This window comes from Molossus molossus, unplaced genomic scaffold (assembly GCF_014108415.1).
Source record: "Molossus molossus isolate mMolMol1 unplaced genomic scaffold, mMolMol1.p scaffold_m16_p_7, whole genome shotgun sequence".
Lineage (NCBI taxonomy): Eukaryota > Metazoa > Chordata > Mammalia > Chiroptera > Molossidae > Molossus > Molossus molossus.
In genome coordinates, this window is record NW_023425401.1 from 100,459,626 (window position 1) to 100,477,408 (window position 17,783).

Sequence of the window (17,783 nt, forward strand, 5' to 3'; positions counted from 1 at the left end):
TTTTTTTTTTACTTCTAAATTAAAATAATTTAATAATAATTATATATTATTTAAGTTAGTAAGTTAATGTGTTGAGTAAATTATAATTTTGACTTTAAAGATACAAATATCTTTGTGTATATATTGAAAATAAAATGGTTGATTTTATCATAATAGCAAGGAAAAAATAAAAATGTAGAGCATAACACACTGTATTATATGGGAACACACACACAAACTTTGGGAAAAGAAACAATAATTTTATGCTAACTTCAGTGTTCTCTGAATTTTCTAATGACCAAATGTTGATTTTGCTTTAAAATAAATTTACATTTGCCCGGCCAGTGTGGCTCAGTGGTTGAGCCTCAGCTCATGTACCAAGAGGTTGTTGGTTTGATTTCCAGGTTGTAGGTGAAAATCCCAGTGGGGGGCATGCAGGAGGTGGCCAATTGATGTTCTGTATCATTGATGTTTCTCTCTCTCTCTCCCTCTCCTTTCTTTTCTCTTTCAAATCAATAGAGAAAAAAACAGAGTTACATTTTATTGAAATTCTATTTTAACTTATTGCGTTGCTCACCTATTCATTATGTTTGCAAATTTCTCCTAGATTGTGAACCCAATTCTTACTTCCTCATCATATGGAAGAAGCATTCTCTGAAGAGAGAAAGTTTGGGGTTAATTTCATGAGAACATATTGGCTATCTGTAAAAGTTTTTTGTCCCACTATGGTTTTTTATATAGCAGAACATCAATAAATTATGTCCCTAGTTGCCTTAACACTTTGTAACAATAAATCATTAATGTGAGCTAGAGTTCTCTTTGTCACTGACTAGAGAAGGAAATAAGAAAGCCTAAAAAATGATGCCAGCTCTAAGATAATAAATCTGGCCACCTAGTTTTAGAGCCTCAGAATATTGAAGTCCGTTTCAATTCAGGTATTATTTAAATTTATTTAATATCTTTTCAGGTGTAACTATTTAGATAGGTTGATATATAGAACATTTTTAATATATGAGGGAAACTTTTGTATATAGCAGTTTCATTTAAGTTGTGTATCATTAATTGCTGATGTAAATAGTTACCATTGTGGAGATATGGCATTATTGTGAAAGCTGTTATACTTTATTTTGAGATACTTAAGGTAGCATTCTTAGATTTCTTTCTTTCTTTCTTATACTTATAGCTCTGGCTCTTCTAGCAAACCAGCAGGAGCTGATTCTACACACAAAGTCCCAGTGGTCATGTTGGAGCCAATCCGAATAAAACAAGAAAATAGTGGACCACCTGAAAATTATGATTTTCCTGTTGTTATAGTGAAACAGGAATCAGATGAAGAATCTAGACCTCAAAATGTAATTATGTCATTGATTTCAGTACTATTCCTATTCAGAGGATAGGGTGAGAGAAACTTTTACATAGCTCATAGGAAGTATAAAAGTATTTTTTAAAGCAGGGAAATGGCCAACTTTAAAATTGAAAAAATTGAGGAAATCTTTCAGTAAATTAAAACAAAAAGATGGATGGAAAACAGGAAGACAAGTTTGAAAAATCATAGGCTCAAGTGAGGAGATTGGGCATTTGAAAGAGAGCAGAGTAAAACAAATGGAAGGTAATTGCCAAAGAAATAGGAAACTTCATGTAAATGAAAGGCATGAACATCTGAACTGAAAGGGCCTAACAAGTACTAGAACGTTAAGTGAAAAAATTATCAGTCATGCATAAAGATTAAATAAACGTGCCCTGGCAGTTGTTGCTCAGTGGGTAGGCTGTCGGCTCTCACACCAAAGGGTCTCAGGTTTGAATCCTGGTCAAGGACATGCACCTGGGTTACAGGTTCGATTCCTCTGCCCCGTTCAGACACGTGTAGGCGGCAACCAATTGATGTGTGTCTCTCATAGCAATGTTTCTCTCCATCTCTCTCTCTCCCTCTCTCTCCTATCTCCTCCCCCCTCCCTCTCTCCCTTCCACTCCCCAAAAATATAAATGGAAAAAATATCCTCAGGTGAGGATTAACAAAAAATAGAAATAAAAAGATTAAGTAAAGATTTTTAGACTTGCATGCAAGATCACAAAAATTTTAATTTCCATGTACTCATTCTCAGGAAGATATTTTAAAATACAATTCATCAAACATGGAGTAAACCAAGAAAGGGGAAGACATAAGAGCCCAGAAATAGGACCTAACACAAATGAGGGGCAAGGAAAAGAGTAGTCTCCAGTACAGCAGCTCCTCCAGTATATTCTGTAACAGGAGGGCGGAAGACTCCATGGGAATGGGTGGAAGGGCAGAAAAACGTTTTGAAAGCATTGAGAAGCATTTATAACACTGTTAGAGATTGTGAGACTGCCTTAGTGATTTGAAAATTTTCATCATCCTAGGCTCCAACATAAAATTTTTATTTATCTTAAAGTTATTAATAGCTCTATTTTTTAAAAACTGCACTAGACGTGTTTTGTGTCTAGGTATAATTTGAATTAACAGGTCCTATAAAATGTACTTAGAGTTCATATGATTGACTTCTGTACCACCCACCTATTCTCCCATTTTTGTAACCATCAGCAAATTCATAGAATTTTTCTTTACTATCCATACCCCCTTACTACTGATACTCTATTTTGATGATGTTTTTTAATAGAGGTCCATGTCTTCTTTATCATTAGAAACTCTACATTTAGCATTAAATATATTCTGTTCTCATGCATATTCACATACTCCTTTGAAGTTACCAGGTGCCCATGAGAGAGCAGTCTTTGGTCTAAAATTGCAATAGTGTTAATAAAGAATGACAGTTTTAAGAAATACATATACTCTTACCCCCTTCCATTGCAGACCAACTATCCAAGAAGCATACTCACCTCCCTCCTCTTAAATAGTAGTCAGAGCTCTGCTTCTGAGGAGTCTGTGCTAAGATCAGATGCCCCTGATAGCACAGGAGATCAACCTGCACTTCACCAGGAAAATTCCTCAAATGGAAAGTCTGAGTGGCCGGATGCCTCCCAGAAGTCACCCCTTCATGTTGGAGAGACAAGGAAAGAGGATGACCCCAATGAGGACTGGTGTGCAGTTTGTCAGAATGGAGGGGAACTCCTGTGTTGTGAGAAGTGTCCCAAAGTATTCCATCTTTCTTGTCATGTGCCCACATTGGCAAATTTTCCAAGGTAAGATAGTACTTGCTTCCCTTAGCCACATTCTTTCACTATCAATAATAACAGCAATAAACTTTTGACTATTATTATAACATGAAACCTTTGTAAAAACTTTAAAGTTCGCCCTGGCCGGTTTGGCTGAGCAGTTAGAGCATCGGCCCGCGAACCGGAGAGTGCCGGGTTCGGTTCCTGCAAAGGCACGTACCTCAGTTGCAGTTTGTCCCTGGTCCCAGTTGGAGTCCTGTGGGTGGAGGCCACTCGATGTATCTCTCTCACATTGATGTTTCTCTCTCTCCCTCCCTCCCTTTCTCCTTCCCGCTCTATCTGAAGATAAATGCAAAAAAAAAGTGTTCTCGGGTGAGGATTAAAAAAAAAAAAATTGAAAGTTCACTTGGCACATAGGATTTCCTTCCCATACCCTGCTTCCAATTCCTTGTACTTCTCTCAAAAACCTAGTCTGTTATAAAAAGAGAAAAAATAAACTTTAAACTACATAAGGGGTTGCCAATAGCCCTGGCCGGTTTGGCTTTGCGGTTAGAGCATCGGCCTGCAGACCAGAGAATCCTGGGTTCGGTTCCCGCTAAGGGCACGTACCTTGGTTGCAGTTTGTCCCCGGCCCCTGTTGGGGTTGTGTGGGTGGCAACCAGTCGATGTTTTTCTCTCTGTCTGTCCCTCTCTCCCTCCCGTTCTATCTGAAGATAAATGCAAAAATGTCCTCGAGTGAGCATTAAAAAATAAATAAATAAGGGGTTGTGAACAATGGTCCTTATGCACAACTGCCACAATCTTATTTGGTGAGCATTGACATTTACATATATCTCAAGTAAATTCTCACAGACCCTTTGAGATGGTGATGATGATGAAAAGCATTGCATTATCTCAGTTCCTCAAAGGCTATTCTATTAAAATTTCAAACAAAGCTGTAAGAATAGTTCCAAGAGCATTTTTTCCCCCTTGAATCTTTTGAGCAGAAATACCAGTTATGCATCACATCAGCCATAAACTAATGTGTCTGTTTATTTCAGTGTTTATTTTGTGTATGTATGTTACCTCCTTAGCTAGACTAATATTAGGCCTTCGCATTGTATTACTACTTTTCAGCTCTCATAGCATGGTGCATAGTAGATATACGGTAAATTCTCAGTATTAAAATTCATGCCAAATAAATAATTCTGTATCATAGATGGCAGGAGGAGGTAAGAAAGAGATATGGTGAAGAGAGAAACATTAGGAACTCAAATACTTTATCCCCCAACAGTGGAGAGTGGATTTGCACTTTCTGTCGAGACTTATCTAAACCAGAAGTTGAATATGATTGTGATGCTCCGAGTCACAACTCAGAAAAAAAGAAAACTGAAAGCCTGGGTAAATTAACACCAATCGATAAAAGGGTAAGTTTTTAAGCATTTCCAACTTGGACTGCTATACAGTTTTGTTTTGGTTTGGGTTTTTTGTTGTTATATGCGTTATTGTAATGCAGGTGTGCTTTTCATATCAACTTACTTTTTCGTTAGTATGTATTTCCCAAAAAGTATAGGCTTCTTAAATAATACATTTAAAGGCTGACTAACTTTTTAGTTTAAAAAAGAAAAACCACAGTACTACATAGACATTTTCTAGAAGCTTAAAATACTGTACTTGAACAAGGATAGAATATGTGTTCTTTATGTGTCCTGGACTCTTAAATTTAGTCTATGCTTATTAAATTTCTGTTTTGTTTTATTTCTGCTACAGATAGGTTTTCTTCCTCAGAATTTGTTGAGAGATGAGTTTTTCTATTTACTTTTCCTGGAAATAATTCCATTCTTTCACCCAGTGGTACTAGATTTATACCTCAAAGCCAGCTAAAATATTTAAATGTAACTAACACTTAAACCTACTAAGTCAACATTTGTCTATTACTAAAGAAGCGCCTTTGCTCAATTATTAAGTAGAACAATGAGTATGAAAGTTGTCATGCGAGAGGGGCTCAAACATGCACTACCAGGATCACGGTGTTCCCTGGGGCAAACCCATAAGCAGGGAAGTGGCAGAGTGCGTGATAGCCCTGTCTGCCTTCAGCGAGGGGCCTGGGGACTGGACGCTCCAGGGAAGGGCTCCACCTTTGGACCTCTTCCTCGATTGACTACTAATAATTGAATACACAAATTGGAGAGATAAGTGGAAATTTATTTTTAAAGGGCCTCAAATGGATTTCTGGTGATAATGCTTTTGTTTCTATAATTACAAGAACTGCTTTCATATATTGCATAAACCCCAAACTGTCAAACAGTACAGTTCAGTAAATGATTGGGCAGGAGATCAAAACTCCAAGTATCAATACTTTTTTTATATTCATCTGGTTTTAATTTTTATTCTGGTAAGTTGATACACGTGACATTGCTATAAAAAATAAGCTGTGACTTCATTTTATTTTCTTTTTTTGCTTAGAAGTGTGAACGCCTACTTTTATTTCTTTATTGCCATGAAATGAGCCTGGCTTTTCAAGACCCAGTTCCTCTAACTGTAAGTATTAATGTCATTTTGTGCATTAATGTCCATTTTTATACAGTGTAATGATTTTTCTGAAACTTTATGAGAATTAGTTTCTGTACCATTTTTTGTAGTTTCTTATATCTATCCAGTATTAAAATGTATCTATATATACTGAAAGCTTTGATCTTAAATACATTTTTTTTTTTTTTATCCTCACCCGAGGATATTTTTCCATTTTTTTGTACAGCTAGAGTGGGAGGGAGAGAGAGAGAAACATCGACGTGAAGGGACACATCGAGTGGCTGCCACCCGCATGACCAACCAGGGCCGGGGACAAACTGCAACCGAAGTACATGCCCTTAGCGGGAACCGAACCCGGGTCTCTCCAGACTGCAGGCCGACGCTTTAACCGCTGAGCCAAACTGGCCAGGGCTTAAATACATTTTAATGTTAATATAATTGGCCCAAAACTTCTATTCATTTCTCATACATTCTTCTCATCTCATGTATTTTACCTACTATTCTCTGTAATGATTTCCATCAGTTTCTCTCTCAGATTGAGGCATATCTCCTAAACTGTTGGGGGAAAAACACTTTCCATTTAAGATAAAACCCCCAAAATCTCTGTACAGATTTTGATTTATATGTTCAGACTTCAAATATTAAATCGACTTTAACAGCAGAGGAAGGTGTGTGTGTGTATGCACACACGCACGCACGCGCTTGTGTGTTAATCATTGACTTCAGTAAGGTTCATATTGAAAGTTTGATAAGACTTTAATGCATAATTTTAGAGTGCTAAAAGTACTCAAAATATGTTCTATTCTCTGATGTCTGAATTCCTTCAAAAATTTAATATTCTACAGTGTGATACATTTTAAAAATTTAATTCAGAAAGCTAGCTTAGTAAATATATTCAACTGATAAATAATGAAATTCTCTCTTGAGAACAGGTTTTGAAAAGTTGAGATAGGAAAGGGAAATACTTTCAGGGGAAGGACTTTTTCTGCCCAAAAGAGGCAAGGCAAAAAAAGTGAAAGAAAAGAAGTTGTGACCAGCAAAAACTTTATCACTTAAAAATTTAACCTAGAACTTGGTACTTTTTATGATCTTGGCTTATAGTTACATTTGGTATTAATAACAACAGCAGCAGCAAAATAGCCCTTTTTTTCTTAATATATACCATCTCATTTAGTGTTTATAAAAAATGTTGAGATTGGTAGGATTATCCCTATTTGATATATGAGGTTCAGTGAGGTAAGTAACTTACCCAGGAGCACGCTACTGAGTATCATCAGAGCTGGGGTTCCAACCCAGATTCATATCCCATTTCTGTAACACATGCAGCAAAAACATGTCAAATCCTACTAGGAGTAATACCTTTTCTGGTAATTGCTTTTTGTTTAATAATGGAGAAGGAGAATAGAGAAGGTTTAGGAGGGAAATGGGTTGTTTTTTAATTAAAAATAAGAGGTGAAAAATTTTGGAAAAAATGACAAATCATTTTCCAACATTAGAATGCTATAGGCACTTGTAAGTGTTGCTGCATAGGTTTCCTTAACAATGACAAAATAGTACAATCGGAATTTTATGCCACTACTTGTAGAATTTATTTCAGACTAGATAGTATTTAGTTATTTGCATTATAGTATCTCATTTATTTTGAAAGGTGCCTGATTATTACAAAATAATTAAAAATCCAATGGACTTGTCGACTATCAAGAAAAGACTACAAGAAGATTATTTCATGTATACAAAGCCTGAAGATTTTGTAGCTGATTTTAGATTGATCTTTCAAAACTGTGCTGAATTCAATGAGGTGAGGGGGCTGGGGTACTAATAGCAATATTGAAAGCAACATTACACCAAATACCTTATCAGCAAACAAGGAGATTAAGATACCTATTCTAGCAGTTCAAGTCTCTCAGAGAATAACTTTATCTACATTTATATTCCAAGGTTTATTATATAATGAATGGAAATGCAAATTATAGCTGACAACTGCAAACAATTTAGAAGAAAAAAAATGTTTTAAATATGTTTCTAATGATTTTTTTAGACAGAAAGGAAGGGAGAGAGAGATAGAAACATCAATTGGCTGCCTCCTGTGCGCCCCCTAATGGGGATCGAGCCCACAACCAGGGCATGTACCCTGACTAGGAATCAAACCGGGACCTCTCAGTCCATGGGGTGATGCTCAATCCACTGAGCAACACTCCCACGCTGGCTGGGCTAGAAACTATTTTTATCTAACTTAGAAGCATTCTTTGTCATTCCCATCTTTATTTCTTGGAATATAGTACTTCCATACTTCAGTCTTTTTGATGTTGAAGTTAAAAATATTAAGGATGTGGTCTAAATAGCTCTACTTTAAAATTTTTCTCATCTTACTTTTCTCAGTTTATCTAAATATCTGTCAGACTTAGAGTCTCTTGTTCATGGTTTGTTCTATGCACTGGTTACTCATTCCAGGGTTCCACATTTCATTTGCTCTGAAAATGCCTATTATAAAATACTATGATTATGGCATCTTTTTTATCTGTCTTTGGTAATCCAGTCCTACCACTGCCATGCCCTTATAGAATAATCCAGATGATTCAAAGCCTTTTTGTTTCTTTTATGTGACCTTCTCTATACTTTATTTAGCCCCAGACTATTATTTACTGTATATCAATGACATTGCATAAATATTTTTCCAAAACAACCCGCTGGTATCCTGATCTCAAGTTAAAAGGGAACAAAACTGTGAGAATTCACCTCTTTTAATGACTGTCTGTATGTTGGTGTCTGTTTTTTAATTCATATTTTTATTTTTACCCAACAGCCTGATTCAGAAGTAGCCAATGCTGGTATAAAACTTGAAAGCTATTTTGAAGAACTTCTAAAGAACCTTTATCCAGAAAAACGGTTTCCTAAACTTGAATTCAGGAATGAGTCAGAAGATCATAAATTCAGCGATGATTCGGATGATGACTTTGTACAGCCCCGGAAGAAGCGCCTCAAAAGCACAGAGGAACGCCAGTTGCTTAAATAGCAGCAGCATCGGCGTGTGCTGTTTTTAGAATTTTTGTTTGTTTTCAAAAATTATTTTATCAATAATTTAACATCATTACAAAGAAGAATTTGTGACCACTCTGATCTATAAGCTGTTTATGTTTACTAGACCTTGATTTTCTTAATAACCCATTTCTTTTAACCTTCTCATTAAGAAAGTAAAAAAAAGAGGAAGGGAGGGAGGGTGGGAGGAAGGTGAAAGAAAAGAAGAAAGAAGCATCAGCAACAAAATAAAAAGACATTGTTCCTACTTTCTGGATTTCAAAACTGTAATCTGGAACAATAGCTACTATAGAAAGGAAATAGACTTTGTTGAAATTTTAATGTGGTTTGGATGTGTGCATTAATTCATTCTTAGAAAATACCACTACCCATTAATTGTGGCCCAACCATGAGTTAGGTGTATTGTCCTTAAGAACAGTACAAATTAAGAACAGTTGGGCCATAATTAATGAACATGGATGGTAATAAGAGTTCTATCCTAGGATGCTGACTGGTGAAACAAAAAAGTAGATTAGATACTATTAAGAAGGCACCTAATAGTATATCATGTAAGATGGCAACTGTATTAAAGAAAAAGCAGGAAAACAAATGTTTGATTTTTTTATTTTTGTTTTTTCTTGGCTATAGACATGTTTGGTATAGCAAATTTTCAAGGCCATTTTTCATTTCTTAATTGAACTTTCACTGAGTAAATAAGTGAATGCAATTTGGTTTTGCTGTATGTGTGGGGGGGGTTTTATTGTTCATTTTAACTGTGCAGGTAATCCTTTTATAACAAAACATTGTTTGCGGTATGGCTTTTAGTGGAACACCCAGAAAATGAAATACAGCTGTGTGCCGTATTGGGTGTGAGGATTTTTAAAAAATATACCCTATTGAGAGCTAAATAGAAGTTCCCTTGAAAGGGGCTAGTTTTTGTTATTTTCATCTGTCTTTGTAATTTGGAATGGAAATATATTGTGGAATTTGGAGGCAGGCAGTTGGAGGAAATTATAGTGAAGTTTTAATTTTTTCTAAAGCATCTATTTCCTATTTTAAAGAGTAAGATCCTCAAATTGAATCTTTGATCTCGCTAAATTCTGAATTTCATTTGTATTCTTATATCAAGATACAAAAGACATTTTCTTAGGGCAAGCATGTTCTTAATGGGCCAGACCTAGCTAGTTTAGCTGACATTCATGTATTCCTTATTATTCAGTGTCCAAGAAGAAAATTAGATTCAGATAGAAGAAAATTGCTGTGCCATTTGCTAATATAACATTTGACAAAATATTTACACACAAATTTTTTTAGTTTGCCAAAGTAAACCTTTATTTTTAAAACACTAATTGGCTGAGGACATTTTTCTCTTTAGGCTGATAGAAGAAAAATATGACTGATTTGAAAGAATTGTTACTCTTTGAATGGTCTCATCTTCCATGAATTAAGCCTCTTATCCACAAAGCATTATTTCTTAAAACGGACAATTTGAAAATATTCTGTGGCCGATTCACTGGGTTTTCAGATATTGTTGGTAAAGATAAAATATGAGAAAAGAACTTACTAACAATAAGTGTCTCACTTTCTATGTAGATTTAGGCCTTGTCCCTAGTGAAAATTATGTGGTAATGTTTAAAAGGTCTTAATCATTTTTCAGATTTGTATTCAGGTTAATTGTGGTGATGGTGGTATTCTTTTGAATATGCATTTGACTTTATTCTCCAAAGGCTGAACAACACAGATACATTTTGAGAAGGATCACAAAGGGAAGTAGCACTAAAGAGAAAATACATTTAATTTTCTAACGGCATCCAAGCCAGAATGTCTAACTAATGTACCCAAAACTTTTACTCATATATTCAGTGCCATATTAATCTTTTGAAACAGTATTTAAAAGTAAGTGTTTTTCTCTCCAAATAGCCTTCAGTGACAGTCTTTGTGATTAAAGTCCTGTGACCGTATTAACAAGCACCTATATGCTCAGGTGGATCCCAGATAAGTAATCCTTAAATTCTAATAGACAGTTATAAGAAAATTCTAACTTATATATACACCCCATGCTCATTTAGAGAGCATCCTCCCAAAAATTTAGTGCATTTTAAGCAACCTTGACCAAATATTACAACACTCCAATGTTTATCTCTGATCAAAAACTCCAGGACATTTTCCTCTGGATTTGGAACCAAAAGCCCAGTGTCATAGCTGCAAGACCAATACTGAATGTGATCACGTGATCACAGCTTTAGCGGGGCTTATAAATGAGTCGAGCACATGGGAGCTAGGATTTACTCAATTCTAACTCATTGAACGCTTTCCAGGTGCCAAGCATCTGATCTTTCCAGCAATAAGGAAACCCAAGTACACAGTGACTTACATGGCTATGGCACAAGTATAAATGGGCTGAAATATAACATATTAAGTTCAAAATGTATTTGTACATCATCATGTGACTGCAATTATTTTGTCCTTTGAATTAACAGGCCCTGCTTATATCCAGAATGGAGGGGTAGGAAATTGGGAAGTGCTAAGAGGGAGTGTCCTCTTGCCTTGATAGTTTTAACTTTCTTTTCCAAGCTAAAGAAGAGGCTCCACATTTTACTACAACTAGTAGTGCGGTTGTAACATAACTTGGGAATGCTTTCAGAAAGTTTCATTCCAGAGGCAAAAAGGTGAGTATACAGACCTTTGCTCTATTTATGAATTTGCATTTCAAAGTCCTATGATGTTGCAATGCTTAAACTTTTAAATTTGGGTTTCATGGAGAGACTCTAGTGTTGGACAATGAAAGAAGGAACTCCTCCTTTTGCTGAACCCTGATCCACAAATAATGTGAATCCCCAAAATAAGTTGCTTCCTGTGAACGACAACTTTTTAGGTTTAAACTGAAGATGTACTCATTTTCTGTTTATCTGTATTTGTTATGAATGAGAGAAGTCAAGTGATCTGATTAGCCATTAAAATTAAGGACATGACCATGAGTTCAGCTATCTAATTTCTTATTGAAATAGAGCACCTCCTTTTAAATAATCATGTACATATTTTTTAAAGTATTTTATAACCTCATGTAAATTAATAGGTGATGTCTTTTTACAAACATATCGCCCCTTCATTTTGGGTGTGATTTTACTAAGTCATAATCTACATGCTGGTGGCTCATGTTCCTGAATGAGAATAATGCTAGCCAATCAGATCACAGATTTCTGTCTCCGTGAAGGTTTTGCTAAATGTGAAGGACATCTGAGAAATAGTCCTTGTTTGTTTGTTTAATTTTAGAGGGCCAACTGGTGCTTTGATTTTAATAAAAAATAGCTTTGATGGATTTTTACTGTGGATATTTTACCACAACAATGAATTTTTAGTGAAAAACTTACTCTTTGTCATTCAGTAGAATGTAAACTAGTTTGAGTCTGCCTTCAGTACTATCTTTGTGTGTTCCTCTATAAGATTGATACATATAGGGCCCAGCCCCTGTGGCTCAGCGGTTGAGCATCAACTCATGCACGAAGAGGTCACAGGTTCAATTCCTGATCAGGGCACATGCCCAGGTTGTGGACCAAATCTCCAGTGCGGGGCATGCAGGAGGTGGCCAATCAATGTTCTCTCTCATCAGTGTTTCTCTCTCTCCCTTCTTCTCTCTAAACACAATAAAGGAAAAAAAAATTTTAATTAAAAAAAAAAAGATTGAGCCTTGGCTAGTTTGGCTCAGTGGTTGCAGCATCGGCCCACAGACCAGAGAGTTCCAGGTTCTGTTCCCACTAAAGGCACGTACCTCGGTTACAGTTTGTCCCCAGCCCAGGTTGGGGTCGTGTAGGTGGCAACCAGTTGATGTGTCTCTCTCACATTGATGTTCCCCTCTCTCACCTCCCTCTTTCCCTCCCTCTCTCCCTCCCTCCCGCTTTATCTGAAGGTAAGTGCAAAAATGTCCTCGGGTAAGGATAAAAAAAAATTAAAAAAAGATTGATATATATAGGGACAAGCTACTAGTCCATAAATAAGAAACTTTTTAAAAATTCCAACACATGTGTTTCACCACCTACAAGAAGGGAGTGATAAATATCTTCAAATGCTGATTTCTACTTTTCCGCCCACAAAAAGGAACTCAAACTTCTGAAAATAAGAGAATGAAAAATGCCATAAAAAATTTTTACTTGTATGAAACCTGTTGGGAGAGGGAGGGTGTTTTACAAATAGTGAAGGTTTTTACAAGTCACTTTTAAAATTTACCTATGTTAATTTTACTTTAAAGTTTAGACAGTTTAGATTCTCAGAAATAACTATTTTAAAAACTCACTATTGGATATTTAATAGACCTTAACTTTAATGGGGATGGGAACAGCCTTCTATTTGATTCATAAGTGAGTTTAAGTAGAATACATAAGCCCTAATTCTGAGTCCTAAAAAAAATCCTTTCTTTGCCCTGGCCAGTAAGGCTCAGTTGGTTGAACATTGTCCCATGCACTGAGAGGTCAGAAGTTCAGTTCCCAATCAGGACACATGCCTGGGTTTTAGACTCGATCCCCAGTGGGGTGGTGTACAGGAGGCAACCAGTATATGTTTCTCTCTCTCATTGATGTTTCTCTTCCTAAAAAAATCAAAAACATTAAAAAAAAAATCATTCCTTAGAAGTTACAAGTTAAAGATTTAACAAAATTTTATCTTTCTCACATTTTCAAACGTGGTGTAGAAGCAGTTTTAAAGTTGTCGAATGAACGTCCAAATCTGTAGAAAGCTGTAGAAAAATTTATTTGAGCCAAGGTTTGAGGGCATACCCTAAAGCAAGATCTCAACAGATTGAGAACATGCTCTGGAGGATGGCAGTTTTGCAGCTTTTTTTATACATTTACAGTCAAAGGAGGACATGTAAGGAAGATTGCATGAAATCTATTGGTGGTAGATTAAAAAGGCAGGAGAAAACAAAACGTGGAAATGCTAATGCCCAGGGTTGGATAAAAAGGGAAATGGAGCCCTGGCCGGTTTGGCTCAGCGGTTAGAGCGTCAGCCTGCGGTTCAGAGAGACCTGGGTTCGGTTCCCACTAAGGGCACATACCTCAGTTGCAGTTTGTCCCTGGCCCTGGTTGGGTCATGGGGATGGCAGCCACTCGATGTGTCTCTCTCACGTCGATGTTTCTCTCTCTCTCTCTCTCTCTCCCTCACTCTTCCTCCCACTCTATCTGAACAAAAAAAAAAAGTGGAAAAAATGTCCTCGGATGAGGATTTAAAAAAAAAGGAAAATGGAGAGATATGTGCTTCCTTTTAAATTGGGTATAGGATACTTAATGAAAATTTACAGCACATAGAGATGGTATTCGGGGAACAAGATAACAATGAAGTGTTACGTGGTCTTCAGAGTGAATGGTTGTGGAAAGAAAATTACTCTGACATTTCAAAGGTATATTATCCTAGCCCAGCCAGTGTGGCTCAGTGGTTGAGTGTCAACCCATGTACCAAAAGGTCGCTGGTTCGATTCCCGGTCAGGGCACATGCCTAGGTTTGGGCCAAATCTCCAGTGGGAGACATGCAGGAGTCAGCCAGTCGATGTTCTCTCTCATCGATGTTTCTATCTCTCTAAAATCAATAAATAAAAAAATATTTTTTAAAATGGTATGTTATCCTAGATGCATAAGAACAACGGACAGGGCTCACTTAAGGTAAGTGACTACTATTGCTAAGGAAGCTGTAGGCCTAGGACGTGACTACCGGCCATAACCTGCCCTGTTATGATTAGACCGTCCTGTGTGGCTACTTTCGGTCCCTGGGCTCTCCAGGCCTGTCAAAGAGCCCCTAAGCTTGCGGAATCTACTGTGTAGTCTTTTTGTTCACAAACTCCTTTGCCATGTATCAGGATACTTGTGAGTGTGCATCTTTTGCCCATGTTCTTTAATGCCTTTAACCCTGAGTCAGCCAAAAAAAATCAGTCAGGAATCTTTCATTGCAAATGACTGAATCACAGTTTTGACTGTTTTGGGGGAGGGGATAAAATATATGGATCAAGCACTTTACATACTTGGAACAGCAATGTACTGACCTGAGAAGTGGCATGTCTCCAAAGAAAATAAGTGGTTTTTTTAAAAAAAAAAAAAGGAAAGAGAAGAAATGGCAATAAGACAGGAACAACAGCTCAGTGGGCCACCAGGTGCCACACTTTAACAATAATGCTGGTTCTCCAATCTGATTGTATTAGGAATTTACTAATGATGGTATATGTTAAGAAAGATCAACATACAAAAAGTCCAAAATAGCCCTGGCCAGTTTGGCTCAGCGGTTAGAGTGTCGGCCTGCGGTCCAGAGAGACCTGGGTTCGGTTCCCGTTAAGGGCACGTACCTCGGTTGCAGTTTGTCCCCGGGCCTGGTCGGTCGTGTGGGTGGCAGCCACTCGATGTGTCCCTTTCACATCGATGTTTCTCTCTCTCTCTCTCTCTCTCTCTCTCTCTCTCTCTCTCTCTCTGTTCCTCTTTCTCCCTCCCACTCTACCTAAACAAAAAATGGAAAAATGTCCTCGGGTGAGGATAAAAAAACAACAACAGAAAGTCCAAAATAAAGGTTTTGGTAATCATATTACAGAAGGAATTTTTTGCCATTATGTACTGCTTTAAAGAAAGCTACAGAAATACCCCTCTCTATGTAAAATTATTTGATTCAGACAAATACAACTTCTATTGTATTACATAAAAGAAAATATACCTGTACAGAGATTCATTATATTATTATTGTTTCCAGTACTTCAATGAATATTGTCTTAGTTTTTTTCATAGGTTGTGAAACCAATCCAAAAACGTTCTTACAGGTAAGTGATATGAAATTTGTTGACTTTCATTTCTACTAATGACTAACAAATGTAAGCAAAACATATGCATTAATCAAGGATTTCTCAAATTTAGTGTTCAATTAAATTTATATTAATAGAGTTTGCTGGACACTAATTTAGTGTCTTCTAGGAATCGTGGGTGCTAGATAGTGCTGGACAACATCACAAAGCTCCTTAAGTCTGGATACCCCACAGCTATTGAGAGAGACTGAAATTTGGAAACGTGCTTGAGCATCGAGTTTGTCATTGGTTAACTTTGGTTTTAATTGTAAATGGTTGCTAATGTCAGCTTTTGAATTTTTTAAAAAAAATTGTTTTAAATTACAGTTGATATACAGTATTGTTTCAGGTGTACAACATAGAGATCAGACATTTATATACCTTACGAAGTGATCACCCCAGTAAGTCTGGTACCCATCTGACATAGTTGTCAGGATATTATTGACTATATTCCTTATATTGTACATCCCTGTGACTTTATAACTGGCAATTAGTATTTCTTAATCCCTTTACCTTTTCTGCCTATCCCACCAACCCTCTTTCTATCTGGCACCTATCATTTTGTTCTCTGTATCTATGAGGCTTTTTGTTTTGTTTGTTCAATTATTTTGTTTTTTTTCTATTCTACATATAAGTGAAATCATACGGCGTTTGTCTCTGTATGAGTCATTTCATTTAGCATAGTGCCCTCTAGGTCCAACAGTCAGGGCACATACCTGGGTTGCGGGTTTGATCCCCAGTTAAGGTACATACAGGAAGCAACCGATTGACATTTCTCTCTCCCTTCCTGTCTCTCAAATCAATAAACATATCCTTGAGTGAGGATTGTCAAAGAACTTACTACCTCTGTTTCCTTCTAGGAGTTGTATGGTTTGGGGTCTTACATTTAAGTCTCTAATCCATTTTGAGTTTATTTTTGTATACGGTACAAGAAATGACCTAGTTTCTTTTTTTTTTTTTTGCATGTATCTATCCAGTTTTCCCAATAACATTTATTGAAGAGAGTATCTTTACCCCATTGTATCTTATTGCCTCCTTTGTCATAGAGTAATTGACCATATTGTCATAGGTATTTTTCTGGGCTCTCTGTTCTATTCCATTGATCTATATCTCTTGTTTTTATGCTGGTAATATGTTGATTTTTTTTTTTAATAAAGTTGAATGTTTTATTATCACAATGTTTATTTTCCTGCAAGGCTGTTGCTTCACTGTATAAAAATAACATCAGCAAACCCAGTATATTGCAAAATCAAGATAGTACTGTTTGGCATCTGACACCATACAAGACAAAAACTTTTCTCCATTGCTAATTATTTCCAATTGAAAGATCGTTAAGTATTTTGACCTAAATCCAGAGATGGATGTAAGCAAGTTACAGTATTATATAAGGTTTGAGATAACAGTATTATTCTTAAATACATTTTGTAACTAGTTTTTACCACAGATAATTTCAGGAATTCTGAATGTTGTAGTCTCGCTTAAAAATCATAGGGTGTTGTGAAAAAGATGCATATTATGTTTCTCTGCAATCATTAGAAAGTTAAGGGGTATTTTCTTCCAATAGCATTGTTGCAAGTAGTTTCTTTTTCCATTGGTCTTGCTAATAGTTGCTATTTTAAATCAGTCCACTAATGTAGACAACTATTCTAGATTAAGTTGCTTCATACTACTGTATGAAGGGGTGGGGGTCCATTTTCACTCCCCAGTCGATTTTATGCATTTCTCATGCTGCTTCACTCATTAGTTTAACCTAGTTCTAAAGGGTTCCTACTCGGTGTCATCTTGATCAGCCAACTCTCTTCATAACAAGATTTGTTAACAAGTCCAGGATTTTCTGCAAGCACTTCATTCATTTCAGTTACTTCTCCTGATAGAAGAGAATAGAGTTCACTAGCAGCTTTCACACTTTCCAAAGCACCAAAACTCATCTTGTTCATTCAATGTCCCAGCTTCAGACTGCAGTAAACATCTCCTCCCATAGCTTCCTGCAGAGTTGCTGATTTCACTATTCCAGTACCATTCCTGTTGTTATCCATTCATGTTTCTCTGAATTTCTGCACTGAACGTAGATTGGGAATCTGGAGGGCACCCGCACTCAGGCTGTAGGACTGTATCAGTCAGAGTGTGCAGGCTACAGGCCACAGCCCACAAGATCTGCATGGCTTGCAGCACCACCATCTATTACCATGCCATTTTGATTACTATAGCCTTGTGGTATAGTTAGATATCAAGTAGCATGATATCTCCAACTTTGTTCTAGTTCTGTGAAAAATGTCATTGGTATTTTGATAGGAATTGTATTAAATCTATAGATTTCTTTGGTTAGTATGGACATCTTAAT

General features: G+C 36.6%; 1 protein-coding gene across 3 annotated transcripts in view; it reads left to right on the forward strand.

Annotated features, from left to right (window-relative positions):
- Positions 1–11,671, forward strand: part of TRIM24 (tripartite motif containing 24) — a 110,118-nt gene extending 98,447 nt beyond the window's left edge. Inside the window, exons 14-19 of one of the 3 annotated variants that reach the window (XM_036246288.1) lie at positions 1,163–1,331; positions 2,810–3,138; positions 4,385–4,517; positions 5,557–5,631; positions 7,271–7,420; positions 8,426–11,670. In XM_036246288.1, coding sequence (XP_036102181.1) covers positions 1,163–1,331; positions 2,810–3,138; positions 4,385–4,517; positions 5,557–5,631; positions 7,271–7,420; positions 8,426–8,635 — 1,066 coding nt within the window. In that variant the 3' untranslated portion in view covers positions 8,636–11,670. Of the gene's footprint in view, positions 1–1,162; positions 1,332–2,809; positions 3,139–4,384; positions 4,518–5,556; positions 5,632–7,270; positions 7,421–8,425 lie in introns of all 3 variants that reach the window. The other 2 variants (XM_036246287.1, XM_036246289.1) reach the window with 2 other exon arrangements.
- The last annotated feature ends 6,112 nt before the right edge of the window (positions 11,672–17,783 follow it).